Source organism: Glycine soja, chromosome 12, assembly GCF_004193775.1.
Source record: "Glycine soja cultivar W05 chromosome 12, ASM419377v2, whole genome shotgun sequence".
Classification (NCBI taxonomy): Eukaryota; Viridiplantae; Streptophyta; class Magnoliopsida; order Fabales; family Fabaceae; genus Glycine; species Glycine soja.
In genome coordinates, this window is record NC_041013.1 from 41,108,857 (window position 1) to 41,130,378 (window position 21,522).

The window sequence follows — 21,522 nt, forward strand, 5'->3', positions numbered from 1 at the left end:
AAGAAGAACGGGTGTGGGGTATGATAATGACTTCAATTCCATGCTGCATGTGCAAGGTTTGAGAAATGAGATAGCCAGCATGGGAAACACAAAGATGTGTACATTGTGTAGTGCTGAGACAGCACTATGGTCTAAGTCAAAAAGGGGCATTTTATTTTGTTGCTTTTTCATTGGTGAGGTAAGATGAGTTCCCTTTTGCTATACGAATTTCAAAATTAATTGGCGGGCCCTTTCGCAACAATGGTAAAAATGGTACTTGAAAAAAAGGGGATAGAAAATGAATACAATTGTAAGTGGGAAGTGTGAAACTTGGAAACAGAGAAGCCATATCACTATTGAAACATGAATTATCTTAAAGAAATAGTTATATATTGTGTGTGTTTTTAATAAACTCAGGTTATTCTTAGGTTCAGTGCAATTGATTAATTTTTCAAAATACTTTAATTTATTTATGAAATTAATCTCTTTGAATAAATGTTTTTCTATATCCACAAGTTTAAGGATTGAACATCTGATCCTAACTCAACAAATTACAGTGTTTTTACAATCAATTTGGTTCAGAAAAATTTAGTATTATTTGATTATTACATATTTAACCCTAACTCAACAACAATTAAACCATTAAACACTAAACTAATGTCTTCAATTATTCAATGACGGGTGCAATTTTAAAAACCAAATTAATTGTGGTCGTGGAGCACATAGTTTAGATTTAATGATGGTCTACGTTCATGCAAAGCACTACATGAGTTGAAAAACATATAGAAACCAAAAGAAAAGTTATTTCTAGTTTTGTTACTTATTGTTGAAGATATACTTTTGTAATCGCATAATATTTTATTTTTAATGGATTAGCCAATAGATTAACCTAATCAATAAGTGATTCCTATCTTTAAGGAGCAAATTAGTTTTAATATTTTGTTTGGCTAATATCTTGTTATTTAATTAGTTTATTTTTTGCTATTTATTATATCAATTTGAATTAGAATAAAATAATTATATTTTTTTCGCATACTTATTGTCTCTCTTCTCTCCTCTATTTTTTATAATTTTCTCCACAAAACCAACACTTATATTTATTTAAATGGAAAATATAAGTGCAAAGCATGCTCTAATCAAGCATATTTAGTAACACCCACCCAGTGGACTTTACGGATTCTGAAAGTCATTAAGAAAACGCAAGACAGGCTATGACATTTTGCTTAAAGAATAATCAATTTCATTGCCCACGATGATTCTAGGCCTCTGGCTCATCAATTAAAGTAATGGGTATACAGAAAGCGTTGTCTATTGATTTTGGAAGCAAAATTGATAAAGTTAGCTCAATGACTGGCATGATTAGTTGAAAACAGGTTTTGCACTTTTGATATTCGATTTGCTTTGGAGTGATGTTGAAGGGACGGTTTTTTTATTTTTTATTTTTAACTATGGCGTGATGAGCGGAAGAGCCATTGAAAAACAAAGGTAGAATGTGCACATCTAGAACCGGAAGTACCCAACATGAATATGCCTTTTGGGATAGGTTGGTGAGAACACTTTGACTTTAGATTTGTTGTCTGACCCGATCAATTAGAGAATTTATGATAACATGACAAATTCTATGTCATGACAGAGACAGACACAATACGGGCTCTATGTTATTTAGGCATTGAAAGCCCGGGTTTTATTGGGCCAAAGCACAGGCTTTTATCCGTCCCTCAAAATTATGAAGGGAGTCGATATTAGCCCTCCACAATTGCTCTTGCTTCCTATCAGATTTGCAAAAATACCAAAATACCATTTTCTCCTATCCTCTAATTATTGGCACCCACCCTTCCCCATCAACCTTTCTTTCTTCCTTCTTTTCTTCTTTTTTTTTCCCCCTTTCTTCCTTCCTTGCCTCACAAAGCTCTCTCCTCTACACGGTATTTTTTTTTTCGCATTTGATATTTCAACGGAATCGTGAAACTGTTGTGCAATCTGTACAATGGAATCGGAATTCTTTTATTTTTTTTTGTTTTCAGGCAATAAACATGATTCCTTTGTGTTACAAATTTATAACACAATGAAATCTTGATTTTATTATGTTGTAAACTCTGTCACACAACAGAATCACAATTTCATTATACTACAAATTTTGTAATGGAATCATACTTCCGTTGTGCTATGGGAGCATGAAAAAATGTTTCCGCTATACAAAGTGAGGAAGGATATTTTTTAAAAATGAAAATGATTGTAGGGGCCACTAGCAACTCACATTATGAAAATGGAAACAAATGACAATTGATAAAGAGGAGTGATAGGATCATACTTTCAAACATAGTTTTTTTAGTTGATTAAAATTTATTAAAAGCTACAAAATCAAGAGAAAAAATCATTAAATATCATGTAGGACCCATAAAAATTCCTTTGTGTTACAAATTTATAACACAATGAAATCTTGATTTTATTATGTTGCAAACTCTGTCACACAACAGAATCATAATTTCATTATACTACAAATTTTGTAATGAAATTATACTTCCTTTGTGCTATGGGAGCATGAAAAAATGTTTCCGCTATACAAAGTGGGGAAGGATATTTTTGAAAAATGAAAATGATTGTAGGGGCCACTAGCAACTCACATTATGAAAATGGAAACAAATGACAATTGATAAAGAGGAGTGATAGGAACATACTTTCAAACATAGTTTTTTTAGTTGATTAAAATTTATTAAAAGCTACAAAATCAAGAGAAAAAATCATTAAATATCATGTAGGACCCATAAAACTTTGTAATTTTAATAAATTTTAACCAATAAAAGAGAATGTCTTCAAAAGAAGGTGACATAAAGTGTGTTCTTAACATTTATCATTAAATTCGTGAAATGAAAGAGAAAAGTATTAAAATGAAGTTAATGAAAAAAATTATATCTGGTCATTTAGCAAAAATAAGAAATAGTTTAGCCATTTTTCTTTTGTTATTGTTGAACCCTAAGGCTGAATGAGTAGTGGGCTAACGTAAACCCAAGTCCAAATATTCCAAAGGTGTTGTTGGACCACCACCAAAGTCCTTACCGAAAGTAAAATATGCCTCCACCAAAGTTTCTCTAATCCTCTCATTCTCTATTTTCTCAAATCTCAATATGTCCCTCTCTCCACCGTCTGAAGAGTTTCTTTGCCGTCCTTCTCAGTGTCTTCTCATCCAATAGAGTTTTTCTAGTTTGGCAAACAAAATATTCAGATCATTCAGATTATATAGATGGGCTAAGTTGAGGATAAATTAACGTTTTAAAACTAAATATCACAGCATTACCTTTAACCAACTGAAGTATATTAATTATTGAATAAGAACACATGTTATTTTGGATAATAGACTTAGAACATGATGGAACATAAGAAATGCAATTTATGATTATTATTATTATTACCCCCTCCCCAACTATCTTTTGAAAGATTTATTCAATTTATGGCTGAAGCATGTCAATTATTATTTTCCAAGGGTTCTGAGTTGAAATTAGAAGCATCCATTATGAAATTACATTTAAGAGCTTCTTTAGAATTATCTTCATGATTAAAAATTTCAACAGGTTATCATTATTAACCCTTAATTGCGCCACCTCACCGCCCGAATTCAAGTACGTAGTTAGATTTACTCTCGGGTTGCCTAGCTAAGTAGCTATCTTCTGTTTCCACATCAATGTTTCTCGGAGATACTTTATAAATATTAGCCAAGGCATGTCAATGGAAGCAAAGTAGCAAAAACTAAACTTTTTTTCCAACTTCATGAATTTGGAAACTGCCCATATTAGTATATATTATCGGAATATTACCACCTATAGCCTTTGACTACTAGCAATCGAGATATGAATGAGACCCTGAAACAATTTTTTCCCCTACAAAAATTAGATACTTTAGCATCAACATTGACTTTTAAACAATGAGACTGAAGCTGCAAATTTAACATCTAATGATAATTCTACCATAATCTTATCTTTTTAAGTACTCTCTTATTTCATGCATCCATCACTTATGGAACAAGGAGGAAACCTTTATGAGCTTCTCTACCGGAAATAAAATCATATTAATTATAGCTCTATCAACAAAGAAGGGGTCTTCCATAGTGGTATTCGCCAACTCTTACTGAAAAAGGAGCCTTGCCATTCCTATCAGCTACTTAGTTAAAAAGAGGATAGTATAGATTTGTGTTATATATTCTTGTACTTGTGCATATATGAAAGCTAAAAGTAATAAGTCATTAATTTAGTAAAGTTTCTACATGAAAGAAGAAATATTTCACTTACACAACTCAAATATATTCCTCATCATATTATGTTATTAGTCTCACATGATCACCTAAGACTAATACAAAAATCACAGCCTTTATAATAGCGCATATTACACAAAATGGCTAAACAACTTGGCTGGACATAGCACATGAAAAAAGAAAGTTCCAAAAGTTATATATATATAGTTTTATCTCCCCTTTTAATTTTTGCTAGAGGTAAAATAGGTAGCAAACATGCGCATTCTCACATGTAAGAGGGAAGAGAATTGAGAAGTCGTCAAATTAGGGTTTTATGGCCTTCACACCGCGCCTAAGAGGAAAAACTTCTCTCTCTTAGAATTGCCATTCAAGCATAAGAGGGAGGGATTTTTGGAATCCCTTGTCTTTGTAATTCACCCATTACACCATCAAGTGCTGGAGCTTTAAGGCCAAGAGGTAGTGGCAACCATGGTTTTGATAGAACATCACTAATAGCCGCATCTATGCTCTCCTTTGACTGTCAAAATTACAACACACGACATACACACACAAGTTAGATTAACCATGCAATATTAATTCTAGCTACTTTTCATGAAATATCTCTCTCTCTTGTGTTGTGTGTGTATTTCTTCAAGCAATTCTTATTTTTTTTTTCCCGTAGAAAAATAATTTGTTTTATTGTTAAATGTTAAAATGAAAAATGATCATTTAACTGCCAATGAGAACGACGCGAATCCAACAAATAGAACTTAGTATTTATAGACACGGACAAACACTAATGCGTGTGTACAGGGTGTATTTTGAGAAAGAGAGATAGAAAGAGAAGTAAGAAAATGACAGGAGAGAATAAATTAAAGAGACACAGAAGGAAATTTACGAAAACCGTGATTTAATTTGTTTGCATGCAAACATTTTCACATCCAAAAAACTAGGGTTTAGAAATATATCGTAAGTAAGTAATGAAATAATTATCTCGAGCGAGTTTATTTTACTTTAAGAAAAATATTTTAATTTAATAATATGTTTACAATATTATCTGGTTAAAAAAAATATTTTGGTGAATTAAAAAATAAACCCTTGAACATATAAAAGTTGTATCATAAAAAAATTAAAGCAAATTTTTTTTTAGTACTAATAACACTTTTTTCATTATTATTTGTTAATTTTATGTGGGTATTATCAATAATATAAGTCTACAAAGGTTATATATCATCTAATTTTAAGTAACCATGTTATTACACGAAATATTCATTGATCTTATTAATAAATTATTTTTACTGAAGAACTTAACTAGTAATTTTAAAAAGAGTCTCATCTTTTATTTATATTTTTTCATCTACAAAACTTAAATCTATATAAGATTTTATTTAAGAAATCTATCATCAATTTAATCAGACATATGCATACAAATTTACCGGATGAAAGTCGACGAGGGGTCGAGGTGGCGTTTGGCTGGCCGGGATGCCAATGCCTGGATCTAGTATTTGGTACATTGCATGGCGTGGTGGGATTCCGGGAACAGTTTGAGAGCCAAATCTCTGCGTATTATTATTGTATTTCCTCTATAGTTAGTGAACCAAACTAGGCAACATTGTATAATGTATACAGTAAAAGTTGTTGGCAAAAGGATCCAAATTTGGAAGGAGAACACAACTTGAGTGGTTCCAAAAGAGTAAGGCGAATAGTTACCGTGGTTGTCAGAGGTTGTGGAAAACACGGTGTTCCTCGGGTTGGCGCGTTTGGAGCCTGTATCAAACAAGAATATACCTATTAATTTAGTTAGACAAACATTAGAAGTTCGGGTATATATAGGATTGGTTGTTTTGGAGAAAGTTTTTTGTGTCAATTAACTGTTGCTTTTCTTGTCCTACGCATTCAAATACAATGAACCAAGGATACGACCAATTTGCATATAGTTCAGTTAAAAGATGTGACAACTTAAGGCTTTTAAGAGAGTTTTTATGGCTAAATGATCTAAAATTTAATTATAACATGATATCCAAAGAAATCTAAGAGTTTTGTTACAATCATTTTTTGAGTCAATTAATATTTTTTATATGGAAAAATCGAATATAATATTAAAAATTTATAATACCTATATACTTTTATTCCACCAACTCAATAGTCAATTATAATTAAATGAGTTTTGAATATAGTAAAAGAAAGAGAAGTGAGAATTTTCAAAAGTCAAAAGAGTTAACCCGTTGGTGTTGGTGCCAATATAGAGGGTCCGGTGCCGGTGGAGACGGAGCTGTTTGTGGCGGCCATACTGGCGGTGACGGCAAGTATGGTGGATGTTTAGGCCACATGTGCATGAAGGACTGGTCCATGGTTTGATGCCCCCATACATGTAAAGGTCTAAAATGGTGCATTGATGTCATGGGAGGGAAACCCATGGTTGGTGTAAGCCAAGGGTTCACTTCTCTCTTGCTTCCTCCTCCTCTACCTACTCCTGCTGCTGCCAACAATTGTTTCCTTTGACTCCACCTTGCTGCTTCAGCTTCACGCGCTAGCAAATGCTTCCTATGCGATCTATATTTCTGCCACACCAAAACTAAATATTTTAGAACCCTCTTAATTCCCTAAAACTAAAGAAATCAATTATTAACTTATACGGGGTTTGAATCATGTATATAATACAAGATCCGAGACTAATTAGCATGCCCAAGCATAACCCAAATTTTACCCAGAATTTTTTTACTGCTACATGCATAATATAACATAAATTGGAAATTAAAAAGTTTCCATTTTAAAAGATGCATGGTAACAAGCTAGCTATAAGGTAGATCTTTATTCTTGGTTTTAGGAAAGGTTAAGCTCTGGTATATTACTCGTTACTTAATTTGCTGTTAATTTTCATTTGAGTATGACTTGTACTCATTTTTTTCAATGAATTCAGTTTGTCTATCAAAGAAAAGAAAAATAGCTAGCTAGCACTTCATAATTAGCTGAAACAAATAGCAACAATATAATAATAAAAAGCATAATCTATTTTTTTTTTTGTTTTTTGGGTTGACTCGATCTTAATGAGTCTTGGACTCTTGGGGAATGAAATTTATTGAAGAGATTGAAAATCAATGCAAGCTAGGTAAGGGTCAAAGTTGAAGAATATATGTACTTGAAGGTGGCTTGCAATGTTATGGCGGGTGAGACAGTCAATTCCCATAATCTCCAAAATCCTTGAAGGCACAGCCTTATCCACTCCAAGCTGCTCCACTGCTTGCACGAATCGCCTGTGTAATTCTGGGGTCCAATCCACCTTCACACAACCCAAGAAAAACAAGCACACAACAAATCGATTATTATTACTACAATACAACAAAGCCAGTTCTAACACTCACTGCATCCCCCCCTCCCCCCCCCTCTCTCTCTCTCTCTTTCTTTTTCTTTAACTTAAACGGTACCCGTGAGTTCTTTTGACACACTCTGCAAACTTTAGAAAGACCCATAATAGAGATAGAGACATATCCTTAAGGGTTAGCCTTAACTGAACATGAACTTTCCTCCAATTAACCTAATTAATAATAAAAAAAAGTGATAGTAATATATCGCATCAACAACAACTTACCTTAACCTTTCTCTTCCCCTGAGGATTATTATTCCTTGCTGCATGATTTGATGATTTTCTTCCTTTCTCACTTTCCTTACGGGATGGATTCATCACCACTGATTCATCACTCTTGCTTACAATCTCCTCCCCTCGACTCGAACCCGAATCAGAAGAAGAATTGGCTGCTATAACAATAACCTCATCTTGTTTCTCAGTAGTAACTATATTATTCCCATCATTGTTGTTGTTGTTATCTGCAGATTTGTTGTTATTTTCCACTGAAACTGATGATGAGGCCATATCTGATTCCTCAGTACTGAGGGAGAACTCAGCAAGCATCTCAGGGTCCATCTCCAGATCCGGCAAGACATCTTCATCGTCATTGATTCCCATGAAGAGATCATCGAAGTTGATGCTTTCAAGCAAGTTCCCTTCTGAAAGGTCAGCAAAATCATCGGTTCCAATCGAGAAACTCTCCATCATCTCTCCTTGCCCTTCATCTCTTGTGCTCCTCAAAGGTGACACCGCCAACATGAATATTAATCCTAGAATTTCAACCTTGTATTGGATTTATAAATAGTCCACTTATATAAAGTATATATATATATAGTACTGTATAAGATGATAGATGATAATTAAGCTAGTGTCAAATATGCTGGGGCATGAAATTCCAGAAAGCTGATGAGGGATATGTAAAAGAAGAGATGAATGGGGGCTAATTATTAAATAATTTTGAAAATGGCTGTGTTGCCTTTTTTGGAAGCGGCAAGGGAGTGTGTGAAGAAAGAGCTGGCTGGGATCTCTCTCCACCACAACTTAGGTCGAGTATCAAAAGAGAAATGCTTTCATGTTTTTTGTTTGGGCGTGTGCTACTTGCAATGTTGGTCTGCATCTATAAGCATATTATATAGTATATTTTTGGTTTGTGGATGGCCTTTTTTGGGTCTCGAAGGGAATTTTAAAAACAAAAATGATCCATGGACACCTAGCTAGTAGTAGTTTATTAATAAACATGAAAAAAGAGTATAAATATGGTATGCAATACGATGTTACAAGAAGAAAGAAATAAAAAAAATTACAAGATGAAAGACAAATGCGAAGTGTCAATGAAGTATTTATGCTATAACAAGTGTTTATATATATATATATATATATATATATATATATATATATATATATTTATTATTTTTCATAATGAAAGAAAATTTTAAGTGAGTCAATTTTTGTAACCTCATCATCAAGGCTAGAGTATATCTCTGCGTTACAACGAATATTTATAGATCATTTATTAATATAATCATTTCAAGGATAATAAGATTCAAATTCATATTCTTATGAAATATGAATTTGATCATTATTAACTGAACTAAACTTTGATTATGTTCATATATTATTACTCGTTTGAAAATAGAAATGGAGTTAAGAACTTTTGGTAATTATAGTGAGAATTATATTATTTTCATGAAACTTACACTTTTTACCGTTGATTTTTTTTTCTATCTCTATCTATGACATTGCACATCATATATATGACGAAAAAGTGTGGTAAAAATAACATTACTCAAGCGTCCAATAATGGATATGTATGAAGAGAAAGTGAATTGAAGCTATTTCTGTCACTGCGTTGTAAGATGTAACAGTTTAGTCGAAATGAAAGGGGTGTAGGGCATGTTGATGTTGGTGGACAAATTGACCCGCTGTATATATTTTCTTCTCTTAACAGATCATGTTTATCTTGTTTCCATGATAATCAAATATTTGAAAAGCTGTACAGTTGGATAAGCTGCCCATTATATATGGCTTCTCTAACCACTTTAACTAGTTAGGTAGGCCCATATTGAACTTCTATTGCCACTTTATGATTAATTTGCGAAGAAAATTATGTACACCACGAATCTGAATTTCGTAAATTGACTGTACGAATGTTTTCAACTTATATACAAGACTTTAGAGTTCGTTTTGGCTTGAAATTTCGCAAAATTAATTTAAAGAAATTGATGGTGAATCGGTAAATGTAACTAAGTCTTGTGTTTAAATTAATTTGAACTTCATATTTACATTGAAATATTTATTTATTTATTTATAGTAAAAATTGCAAGAATTGACTTTATAACTTTAAAGCCTACTCTTAGTAAATCTTCGTTTTCTCCCAAATCTTGGCACATGACGTGTTATATTAATTCTTGAACTAAATAAATTCAATAATTATCTTTTTAGCTTTCCTTAAGGGTCATTTGCCGTATGACTCTATGGTTGGTTGCACAAAACCCATATTACTTTCAACTTTAGTACTCTAAATTATGAAAAAGTCATGGGAATTATCAACATTTGGAGTTGGTTATGAATTAGGGCTAGATTTAGAAATGTTTCAACAAGTTATTATGAGTAGTGGCTAGATCCTATATCTTATTTAATTTATTCTCTCATTGAATATTATGTAAGTAGGATGACATATTATTTTTTTATTTACGGAAACTAATGTACTTAATTAAATATTACAGTAACTTATTTAATCTTCATCTAATTGGGGATCCCATTTGTAGTCCATCATTAATACATTAAAAAAACTAAAAAAATAATAAGAAAGAGAATTATGGAATGTAAAAATGTAACAAAATAAGTATATTTTTTGAATTATTTGGTACTATAAAAAAGAAAATATAAATAGAAAAAAATATTATATCTTCTCTCTATTTATATAGTTAGAAAGTGAGGAAGAAGTAAATATATATTATTTAAAAGGACCAAAATATCTCTAAATTTTAAAAAAAAACGTATAATTAAATAAGTTAAGAGGTATGGTTGAAAATATACAAATGTTTCAACAAGTTATTATGAATAGTGGCTAAATCCTATATCTTATTTATTCTCTCATTGAATATTATGTTAGTAGGATGACATATTATTTTTATTATTTATGGAAACTAATGTACTTAAATATTACAGTAACTTATTTAATCTTCATGTAATTAGGGATCCCATTTGTAGTCCATCATTAATACATTAAAAAAAATAATAAGAAAGAGAATTATGGAATGTAAAAATGTACCAAAATAAGTATATTTTTTGAATTATTTGGTACTATAAAAAAGAAAATATTATATAGTTAGAAAGTGAGGAAGAAGTAAATATATATTATTTAAAAGGACCAAAATATCTCTAAATTTAAAAAAAAAACGTATAACTAAATAAGTTAAGAGGTATGGTATAAAATATACAAAATTTTCATATTTTAGAGAAAAAAAAAGCTTGAAGGTGAATTTCACACCTTTTTCTTTTCTTCTACATATATCCCGAAGGCAAAAAAGCTTTTGAGATATGTGCTTTCTCTCAACTTTCTATTATTTCAAACATTCTTTAAAACCAGGTTGTCTTCTGCTATAAAAAAATTTAGACTAGAATAACATGACAACTAATTTAATAAACTATGCTCTATTTAAAGCACATTTGATTGACAAAATTAAACGCTTGTATGGTAATTTAAAAACCTTTTTCTACCAAGGAAAAACCTGTTAAACGAGGATTTTTTTATAAACATATATGATAAAAAAAAATTAAAAAAGAATCATAAATCTTAGTGTAAGTCATATATCCTCAAAAAATAAAGTAAGTCTCAACTTTTTTTTTCTTTCTAAATATCACTAAATATTTAACTGCTTATATCATTTATCCAGTTTATGCCTGATATCTCAATGGCATCGAGATTTAATTAGGTGATGGGTCATTCACTTGAAAATGAAAGCATGTGTGGATGAAGCAGGGACCATTGCGGGGAACCATTTATTTTTCCTTCAGTTAATTGACATACTTCGTTAGTACTATACAAAAAAGACACAACTGTCTTTACTGGTCCTGATAACTATTGGACGTAGACATAAAAACTGTGTTGGCTCCTCAAAGTAGATAATTAAAAAAATTAATATTAATCATTAATTTTTATTAATAAAAGTAATCAAATCCGTCTTTTTTTTAAACTACTCAATCAATTTTATATTTCCTGTTAGTCATTACATGTAATATCCAGGAATATGATTTTCTACCATTGAAGGGTGTCGTACTCAAAGAGGTCCCCCTATTTTCGCACACATACTAAGACAATCCAAAAACCATGGCACAGACATAGACCCACCCTCAATAATTCAACTCCGAAGTCTATTATATCCTCACACAAACAATATATATCCCTGAATTTTGAGACATATATTAGGGCATTATTTGTAGCCCTCAACTTTCCCTTTTCAACTTTGAATGATCCAATAATGATAGTTCTGCAATGGCCACATGAGATATATATGTTACGGTAAAATGTTCACTCTCTAACTGAAATTAACATCCTACTATATATCAAGAAGTTTCTATACTTTTCCTTATATCTATGCATGGTGAAAACGTAAATCTTGCTTTGCTTGCTGTTATTAATGTCCAAGTTCTACAATTGTCCATACAATTCGAAATAATATTTCAATTTAGTAAGGATAGTCTACATTATAGTTTTAAAACGTTCACAATTGGGTGCATTTCACATTTATTTTTTTGTTACAAAAAGTGGTAGGAGGATTACTTTATAAGCCTGAACGGCAAGCATAACTCACCTATACCAGAACTGCAAACAGTTTCAACTATTAGGAGGATATTTCTTTGAAGAGGGTTACTCACTAAGTGGAAAAAATAATGTTAGAATATTCAAACTCACATTTATGGGAAAGGTGAGAATTCATATCAGATCTTTAATCATCACTTGTGTCTATCAAAATTAACATACATTCCTTTACTCACTATAAGCGGTAAAAGTATTTAAATCCACATTTATTGGGAAGGTGGTGGGAATTCATATTAGGATCTTTAATCATTTGTGTCAATCAGAATTAACATACATTTCCTTTTTTTGGAAATTAACATACATTCCTTGTATATAGATAATGTATACAATTGTAATAATCATAATGTTTTACTTTTATTTGCATTCTTTCGATTTTGAAATGATATTTTTGCCACAAAATATTTGGTATTATAGCTTGGCAGCACGCAAATTGACAAACAAATTAATTTATGTACAATGGAAATTCATAAATAAGCTGTTGAAATCCAGTGCATATAACTAAGAAGAGACACTAGCACAGAAATAATTGAGCATTCACCCTCAGAGAGAGAGAGAGAGAGATGTGTAGGATATATAGAGTGAGTAACAAAGCTTTTGAAAATAGATAGAAAACGATATTCAGAGTAGGCACAGCCGTGCAGCACATTGAATCTATGTGTTGGTGTGATTTGGAATGATATTTAAAGATCTGGCCCTGAAGCTTCAGCGGGTAATGTGGAGATGAACATTTTGTCTTTCATGCATGGAAGTATTCAATGCAAGTTTTGTGGTGACAGGTATTTTGTTTGGATATTGGATCCGTATATTTGTATGCGCGTGTACATATATATCGGTATAAATCTATATGTTTATACAACAAGAACGACATAGTGGCACCATCAACTTTTATGAAGCCAATTTCCTTGTTAATTTGTGGGACATGTGGCACGAGACATGGAATCATAATCAAGGTTCCTGCGATTATATCCACAACTACTTTATAAACAAGTATATAAAACTGCTGTTTTTTTTTTTCTGTCAATTAAGTTTTTCTGATAGTCTAAAATATGCACCATGCCAATTGTCACAATATGAAGAAACATATCTAATATTTATTTTGCATGAAGTACTTTTCATTAATTATATTATCCTTGCGAGACTCGAATTAGTATGTGTTTGATTTTCAATTAAGATTTTTAAAGGATATATTGCCAAGGAATAATTAATTAGTTATCATAAATTTTCGTTTGTATGTTTAGAAGTTCATGCTAACAAAAAATCAAGTTAATTGTGTACATGCTCAGAAAAGTCTGCATAATTTTAATTAAGCTTAATTTCACTTTTTGTCCCAACATAACAAGGGAGATATATACCTGACTAAGTCACTGCATTGCATTTATGATTATCATTTTTGCGACTCAAGAGAATAAAGAAAAAGAAAGTTAAAATGAAAACACATACAACTATATTAATTTCCCACAACCAACTGCCACTAATTGATGCACATACTTTTTGCTGGCAATAAATAAACAATATAAATTAATGTATAAAACCCTCCAAGTACAATATTGAAATAGTACAGAATAAATTTTTAAGATATTATTAAAACATTTTTTATTATTTCAAAATTGATTTTAATTACAAGAAAATTTGAAATACAAAATGATTTTTCAAGATATTATTAAAAAAACTTATTTTTCAACAAAATAATTATTGTTATTGGTAGCGATGATTGAGATAATGTTATGCGTATAAAGTATTGTCAAGGTTAATTGGATTCCGTTGTCTCACAAATTCTTTGTGAGTCTATTGATTTCTCTGCTAATTTTTTCTGCAGACATTGCTACAATTTTGAAAAAAAATGTTATTATTTTCTTAAATTTATTGAAAAAATATATTATAGAAAATTGTCATATTTTTTCATATTCTTATACAATTTAATTTTATTTTGTATAAAAAAATAATTTTCATATAAGTTCTCTACAAAAATAATCTATAGCAAAATAGAGTATCAATAAGTAACACAAAACCTAAAAATGTTATTAATAAAGTAGAAAAATGCTTAAAGTCACCAATAAGAAATTATTTCAATAAATTAAAAAAATTATTACATTTTATTTAAATATTACATCTTAATTATTGGCTTAAATATATTTTTTCCCAACAATTTAGTGTTAATTTTATTTTCATATGTGTAAAAGTTCTTATAAAATATGTTTATTTTATATTTTGTATATAAAGTATTTTAAATAATGCTTTAAACAGTAAAAAAATATTTTAAATAATAAAAAAATGTTATATAAAACACTTTAAAAAAACATATTTTACAAAAAGAATAAAACAAAAAATTTACTGAAATAAAAAAAAAAACGTTAAATTCTTGAAAATTGGTTTAACTTGGTGGCTGGTTGGACAGTTGAAGATTGGAAGAAACAAAGAAGCAACCACTGAGGTAAGTGTTCAACATTTTAATTAAAGCCTGCTACTAACAGTACCACACCAAACAAAGAGGTAAGAAACAAAGTAACTCGCACGAGCTCTTGCAATAGCAACTGCACGCCTGCACCTGCACCTGTCATTCAACCTTCTTTTTGCATGCTTTCCAACAACTTCAAAATGCCACTGCATGAAATTCCAGCACCAGACCTTTTAGCCAACAGAATCTATGCTTACCACTAAACTACATTTATGTTTTAGCTATATGATGTCCAAACAAATATATATATACCTATAATTTTATCACAATAGATATATTTATTTATAATATTGTAATTATATTATAATAAATATATTTATAATATATTATAATTATTTTATCATTATTATGTATTAATTGAATCAAACAAGTCAATCAATGATCTATTATTTCAACCTTTGATTCATATCTTGATTGGATCAATCGCTAGTAAGTTCTTCAAACTATAATAATAATGACAAAAACAATAAAAAAAAACATGGCTGAAAGTTCACCTCCGAATATTATTTTCTAAAAAGAGCAGTTGATTTTTTTAAATTGAACTATTAAACAGTTCAATTCAAATTTTATTTTATACCGTTAATTCAGTTCTTTTTAGTCATTGCTATTAGTTCAATTAAATTTGTTAAAATAAAAGTAAGGTGCCCTTGGGTAATAATAAAAAAAATTGAGTACTGTATGATTAAAAAAGACTCTAAATTTAAATTTTAAGATTTTGAGTTAAAATGTTTTCTTTAAGTTTATTTTCCATTGATATAAATCTTTGGAATGTTTACTTACCAATGTATTTCCCAACAAAATTAATTACTGGTCAATAACACCTTGCATGTAAAAGGCTAAATACAAAAGAAACATATAATTAAGGAGTGTTTGGTAGACTCTATATATAAAAAAGGACTCCCATGCATGTAAGTGGATACCTTCCTTTTTGCTTGAAGAGAAGGAGATGTCAAGTCAGGTGCTATTCATCAGAGCAAGGAACAGAGCGATCCGTCTTAGTGGGTTGGTGCTGAACATGAACAGTAAAATAAAAATAACTAACTTATTAAAAAAATACTAATTGAAGCATTTCTACGTTCTACCACCAATTTTTTTCTTAATAGTTGAACTGATTTAAGCAAATTTATAGTCCATCAATTTTCGTATAATTGAGATCAATGCTCTTGGTGGTTCATTAATTTTTCGATTGAAATAGATGATCTAACTCAGTTTACTGGCATCATTGCTCAAGTAAGCTTGGTAATTAATTTTATAACCTCCATTCGTCGTACCAATGCATCCCATCTCCCCTTCCCCAGCTAGGCAAGTGCTAGTTTTAGGGTTACCCCACTCGATAGTCCTTATCTAATTAACATCATCATATTTAAATTTGATTTGCATCAGAGCCAAATATGTTCATTAACGTTTATTTGTTTAACTCTTATCTCGAACAAATTAAGGTTGTAGATGACGTTAAATATTGGGCTAATTGTAAAATTGTCATTGGGTATTATAAATTTAATTAAAATATTCGTAAGTAGATGAGTGGATTTTGATATTTTTTTGCAAGGTGAAGAACTTGATTCTTAGTCCCAAAAGGAAGCAATACAAGGTTAGTTTGAGAAAAAAAAAAAAAAAAAAAAAAAAAAAGGTTACCCCTAGCCCATGGGTGTTCTATCAAAAATCAAAATAGTTGGACAAAATATTTAAGTAAAACACTAAAAAAAAGAATAAAAATAAAAAAACTCAGTCTAACTTTTTTTTTTGGGTCAACAAATCTCAGTCTAGCTTAGTTGACCCATCCTGACATGAACTTGCTCTCCTATTGTGTGTTGGTTTAGAAAATGGAAAAAAAAGAGTTAATTAAAGTAAAATGTAAAAGATATTAATATCACTAAAAAATATTAAAAAAAATTCAATATTATTTTCATATTTTCTTCCAAACACGTGGATTGACCACAGGACAAACTAGTCCATAAGTCCTAAAACCTCATGATTAAATTACTTCCTTAAATATATTTTAATGTTATAAGTAAGCTACGTCAAAAAAATGTTATTAGAAAGCAAAAATGTGTCCATATTTTAAAGCAATAATTAATTTTAAATGTTTTAATATGAATTATCTAAGTAAATTGTTTAAAACTAATATTTATTTACTCTAATAATATATAAATAGGTGAAGAAAACATAAAGCAACCCATTATTCTGAATAAGTTACAAGTTACAAGTCCCACAAGATTAGGATAGACGCCTCTTGGCTAAATACCGTGTAAATAAGTGGTCATATAAATATTGTGTAACCTTGCTTTAGGTATTAAATATTTTGGGTTGTATTAAATATTTATTGTATGTAGAGTTAGGTATCCTTTGTGTCTTACATATATCAATATAATTTATCTTTTGTCGATTAAAAAAGAAATTCTGAATAGCTACCTTACAGGTTACAAGTCGCACAAGATTAGGATAGACACCTGTAGGCTAAATACCTAACTCGTTGTGGGCTAATGCGCTTTAGGCCCAACCTCCACCGAACTCATATAAATGGTTGAATAGGCTTTTTTGGTCACCTTAGCCCATATTTAAATTACTGTTCAAGAATAAGGTTTTTCCAACCTAAACTACAAAAAGTATACCTTGACATGATAAAAGAATAATAATAACAATAATTTCAGCATAAAATAAGACAAAGATTGTACAAACTACAAAGCATAGCTTGACATGGTAAAAGTAAAACAACAATTTCTGCTACACTTTGCAGTTTGCAAGACATAAAATTTGACACGGTCAATATCAAGGGGATAAAATGGAAATATTAAAACAGCGAAAAAAACAAGTTAACTGAGGAGAAATAACAACATATATTTATGTATAATAATAATAATAATAATAATAATAATAATAAAGGTCAACTTTCAACGTGAGAAATAAGGAAGTAAGAAGACGGCCAAGTAGCCAACTGCCCATGTAAATGAAATTCATGAAACACATAAGGAAACTTCCAAGAAAGTGAATTACCAAAAGTAACCCAAAAACTCTACTTGGTAACGCGTTAGTACAATATGGGAAAGGGCATTTCTGTGCAGAGGTGAATGTTCCAAACGTTGTCTTATCTTATCGTAATATAAAAATCGCCGTACGCGTCACGGTGGCAATTAATTTGAAAAATCAACGCAACACGGTTAATCGCTTATATAGCCCAATTTTCACTACCCCTCCTCATATTTCTTCACATTCTCAGAACGCAATCAATTGCAGCCAGAAAACTAGAGAGCATAGAGACAAAGACAAGATGGGAGAAGAAGAAGGTTGCGAATGCAGGCCACTGGGTTTCTTGCTCGGATTGCCCTTTGCTCTCTTGGCTTTGATTTTATCTCTTGTGGGTGCTGTTATCTGGGTTCTTGGGTATGCTTTTTTCTATCAAACTTTCTATCTTTTTCTTTGTTCAGTTATTTCACAATGTGTCTTTTATTTTGTTTTATTTCAATAATTTTCTTCCTTTGGCCCCAATTTTCTGATTTTTTATGGTGAACTGAATTGTGATTATGGGAATTCTCTTATGCAGATCTATATTGAGTTGCTTGTGCCCATGTTGCATTTGCTGTGCTGGATTGGCCAATTTGGCTGTGAGTCTTGTAAAGCTTCCAATAAAAGTTCTTAGATGGTTCACTCGTCAAATTCCTTGCTAGAGCATAATCTTTCCCCTTTTTGATCTTTGTAGCAATTCTTTTCTCTTGTATTGGCTCTTTTCTTTTCTTCTCTTTTATCTTTATTCGGATTTGCCTATTGTTGTGATTCATTGGTTTAATTACGATCTTCAACCGTTTATATTTGATTCTTTCTTGTGATCTAAATTATACCTCTCTCTCTCTCTCTCATTCTGTCTTAAAAAAAAAAATTTGATGTTGGTATTTCATTCATGTATGACAATCTACATGTATATGATGAATAGCACGTCAGAAACAACCGTTGACTCACTTTTAATTTTTCCTCCCATGAGTCCATTCATTCAAACTTGGTGATTGTGTTGCTTGAAATTCAGAAGGGTATTGGTTATAGAACTATCACTAATGTAACATGATTGTGACCATTTGGGCATAAATGGAGGAGATAATAATGACTTCAAAGAAGAAAAATGTAAAGAAGTGTTTGTGGCTTTGTGCTAGATTCAACCTATATATTTTTAAGCCAAACATATTATTATTGAACCAGTGCCACGATTTCATGAACAGATACACTATGGAGTTTTTAGACAAGTGGTAGGTATATGTTGATATTGGCATAGTTGTGTCTGATATCGTTAAGATATTAGCATAGGTTTGTGTTTTTAGTTTTTAAAAATTTATAAACTTTACTTTCAAAGGTTTACATTAGTTTTAGTTCTTGTTTTTTTTAAAAAAAAAATATTCAAGCGTTCGTTCCTATATATGAAAAAAGATGTTAGCTTTAAAAAACTAAGTTTCGATTTTTTTAAAAAAAATACAAGAATAAAATTATTAGTTTTAAAAGTCAAGAATAATGTGAAATTTTTTAAATGATTAAAAATACAAATAATCCTATCAATTTATTCAAAATTTATTGGGTTCAAAACTTACACATATTCCAGGATATATTTGATTAGGATTTTAAAAGATTATTTTAGTAAAAAAAATTATGAATTTTAATTTTATAAAAATGTCATGACTTATCAATTTTTTTTTTAAAAAAACTTTTATGATTAAGAATTTTAATTTGAATTTTAATGAATTTATATTATAAGAATTTAAAAAATTTGAAAAGATTTTATAAATTCATCATATTTTAAAAAATTACATAAATTTTTAAAACATTCAAAACTACAAGAATCAATAAAAATAATAATAAAATTTGAATAAAAAATAAAACTAATATAATTTTTCAATTGAATTGCTGTGTAATAATAGTTGTAAACGAATTGACTTCTCCGTCATATAGCTTCTTATTCTCCCCTTAAATTCACGAATATGTTTATCTCTCCTACGCAAAACCAAACTTGACGTGCATCCCCTGTCATGATTACAACGGTAATAAGCCAGAGCTGCCCACACATGGGTCTTTGTCGTATGATAATATGAATATCGGTTCAAGAATTGAAAATTGATGAGATTGTATTCTTGGAGGAGAAAGTTATGGAAAACAACTAAGAGAAAATGAATTATATATGATGAAAGAAAGTATGATAATTAATAGAAAAAGAAAGAAATCTAAGGAATTTATGATTTTGAATACTAAAAAATCTCTTTAACTTATAAACAATCTCAATTGAATATTATCAGGTTTTGTTGTTATAAAAAAATCCTAAAAGTCTTGATTGAATATCATAAAAAGGTTCTTGCTCTCATCAGGAAAAGAAAAATAGGCTCAAGCCAATTTATACGTTCAAAAGGGGCAACAACACACAAACTTGGAGTGATAACCCTAAACACCCTTTCCCTTTCTCTGATATGTGTGACTAGATCTTGGAGAGGAGTTGTGTCGTCGTGGCACAACGGTGGTGGACGGTGACAGGTATTGTTGCAAATGGAAGCACCACCACAAAGCTTGCGATGGAGGTACGTTGAGATGGGAAAGGGGAAGAGAGCCACGCAAAGGCATTGTTGTCACGGCGGCTCATCCCAGCATAGGGACAGAATAGGAGTGACAAAAGAAGATCGCATCATTGCGGCACGACATCTGTGTGCATCATTTTGAGGAACACACAATGTAAAGAGGGGGAGATATGTGTTGTGACACCATCGTCACAGCAACTCTCCGTGGTGACATACAAATCGTGAGGAAGCGAGAGAGAACAAAAATGAAAAAGAAGGAAATTGCCGCCATCAAATGGACGTCGTTGTCGTCGTGTTTTTTATTTTTTTATTTTGGGGGCCTGTGGGGACTTTGGGGACCCACGAGGAGGGGGACAGGGGAAAAAAAATCCCCCACGACAAGGATCGAGGAAGGGATAGGGGGTCAGTTGGGGGCGAGGGAGTACTCCTCACCCCCAACCTACCTCGTTGACATCCCTAGTACCAAATAACAATGCTCTTTATATAAAACAACGTAAAACCAACGCAAATAAAAAAACTCAAATTGAAATGCACAACCTGAATATACAAAAAAACAAATTGTAGTAATTGTAGAATCCAATCACCAACACCACAAAAACAATTTGATTTCTTTGAGTAGCTTGGTTCTAGAGTTGTCGTCAACAACCGAAACTCAAAGACATGTTGAAAACTCTATCACGCCTTCACACACGTTGTTGCTCAAATGTCTTGCTTTTTTAGAATAAAATGAATAAGAAGTGCTAGGACTAGGAACCTAGTCAACCTATTGGGACTACCATTGGCCCCTAGTGATTGCTATCGGCCCCTACATGCAGGCAAAAAGTCCATTATGTTTTCCATTTCAATTTCCTCACCCCCCCCCCCCCCACTTACCTTGGCACTCTTCCTCTTCTCTCTTTCTCAATCCTTCTCTTTCAACCTCTTCCTTCTCCCTCTTCTTTCCTTCCCAACCCTCCTCTTTCACTTCCCAACCCAACCCAACTGCACCAAACCCAACCCATCTCCCTCTCTTTCCCTAACTCATTTTGAGGTACTATTTTTTCTTTCTTTTTGCGAGTTTCTGGTCAATGGATTTCTGATTTCGTTGTAGATGTAGCTACAGTGGAATCTCGATTCTATTTATATTTTTTTATGGAAAAAAATAAGTAA

General features: G+C 31.1%; 2 protein-coding genes across 2 annotated transcripts; one reads left to right on the forward strand and one right to left on the reverse strand.

Annotated features, from left to right (window-relative positions):
• Positions 1–4,209: 4,209 nt before the first annotated feature.
• LOC114378103 (transcription activator GLK1-like) lies at positions 4,210–8,655 on the reverse strand. The gene is made up of 6 exons (XM_028336644.1): positions 7,794–8,655; positions 7,344–7,484; positions 6,427–6,765; positions 5,915–5,971; positions 5,641–5,763; positions 4,210–4,742 (listed from the first exon to the last, which is right to left on the reverse strand). Exons 1-6 carry the CDS (start codon positions 8,307–8,309, stop codon positions 4,593–4,595), a joined length of 1,326 nt encoding a protein of 441 aa, XP_028192445.1. The 5' UTR covers positions 8,310–8,655; the 3' UTR covers positions 4,210–4,592.
• Positions 8,656–18,016: 9,361 nt separating this feature from the next.
• LOC114379273 (signaling peptide TAXIMIN 2-like) lies at positions 18,017–18,644 on the forward strand. The gene is made up of 2 exons (XM_028337906.1): positions 18,017–18,211; positions 18,372–18,644. Exons 1-2 carry the CDS (start codon positions 18,099–18,101, stop codon positions 18,493–18,495), a joined length of 237 nt encoding a protein of 78 aa, XP_028193707.1. The 5' UTR covers positions 18,017–18,098; the 3' UTR covers positions 18,496–18,644.
• The last annotated feature ends 2,878 nt before the right edge of the window (positions 18,645–21,522 follow it).

Coding starts and splice junctions, on each gene's coding strand:
- LOC114378103 (XM_028336644.1), bottom strand. CDS start 8,309: ATGTTGGCGGTGTCACCTTTGAGGAGCACAAGAGATGAAGGGCAAGGA. Junction 6,766..7,343: donor ACATTGCAAGCCACCTTCAA/GTACATATATTC, acceptor TTGGTGTGGCAG/AAATATAGATCGCATAGGAA. Junction 5,972..6,426: donor ATTGGCACCAACACCAACGG/GTTAACTCTTTT, acceptor TGTTTGATACAG/GCTCCAAACGCGCCAACCCG.
- LOC114379273 (XM_028337906.1), top strand. CDS start 18,099: ATGGGAGAAGAAGAAGGTTGCGAATGCAGGCCACTGGGTTTCTTGCTC. Junction 18,212..18,371: donor GCTGTTATCTGGGTTCTTGG/GTATGCTTTTTT, acceptor TCTCTTATGCAG/ATCTATATTGAGTTGCTTGT.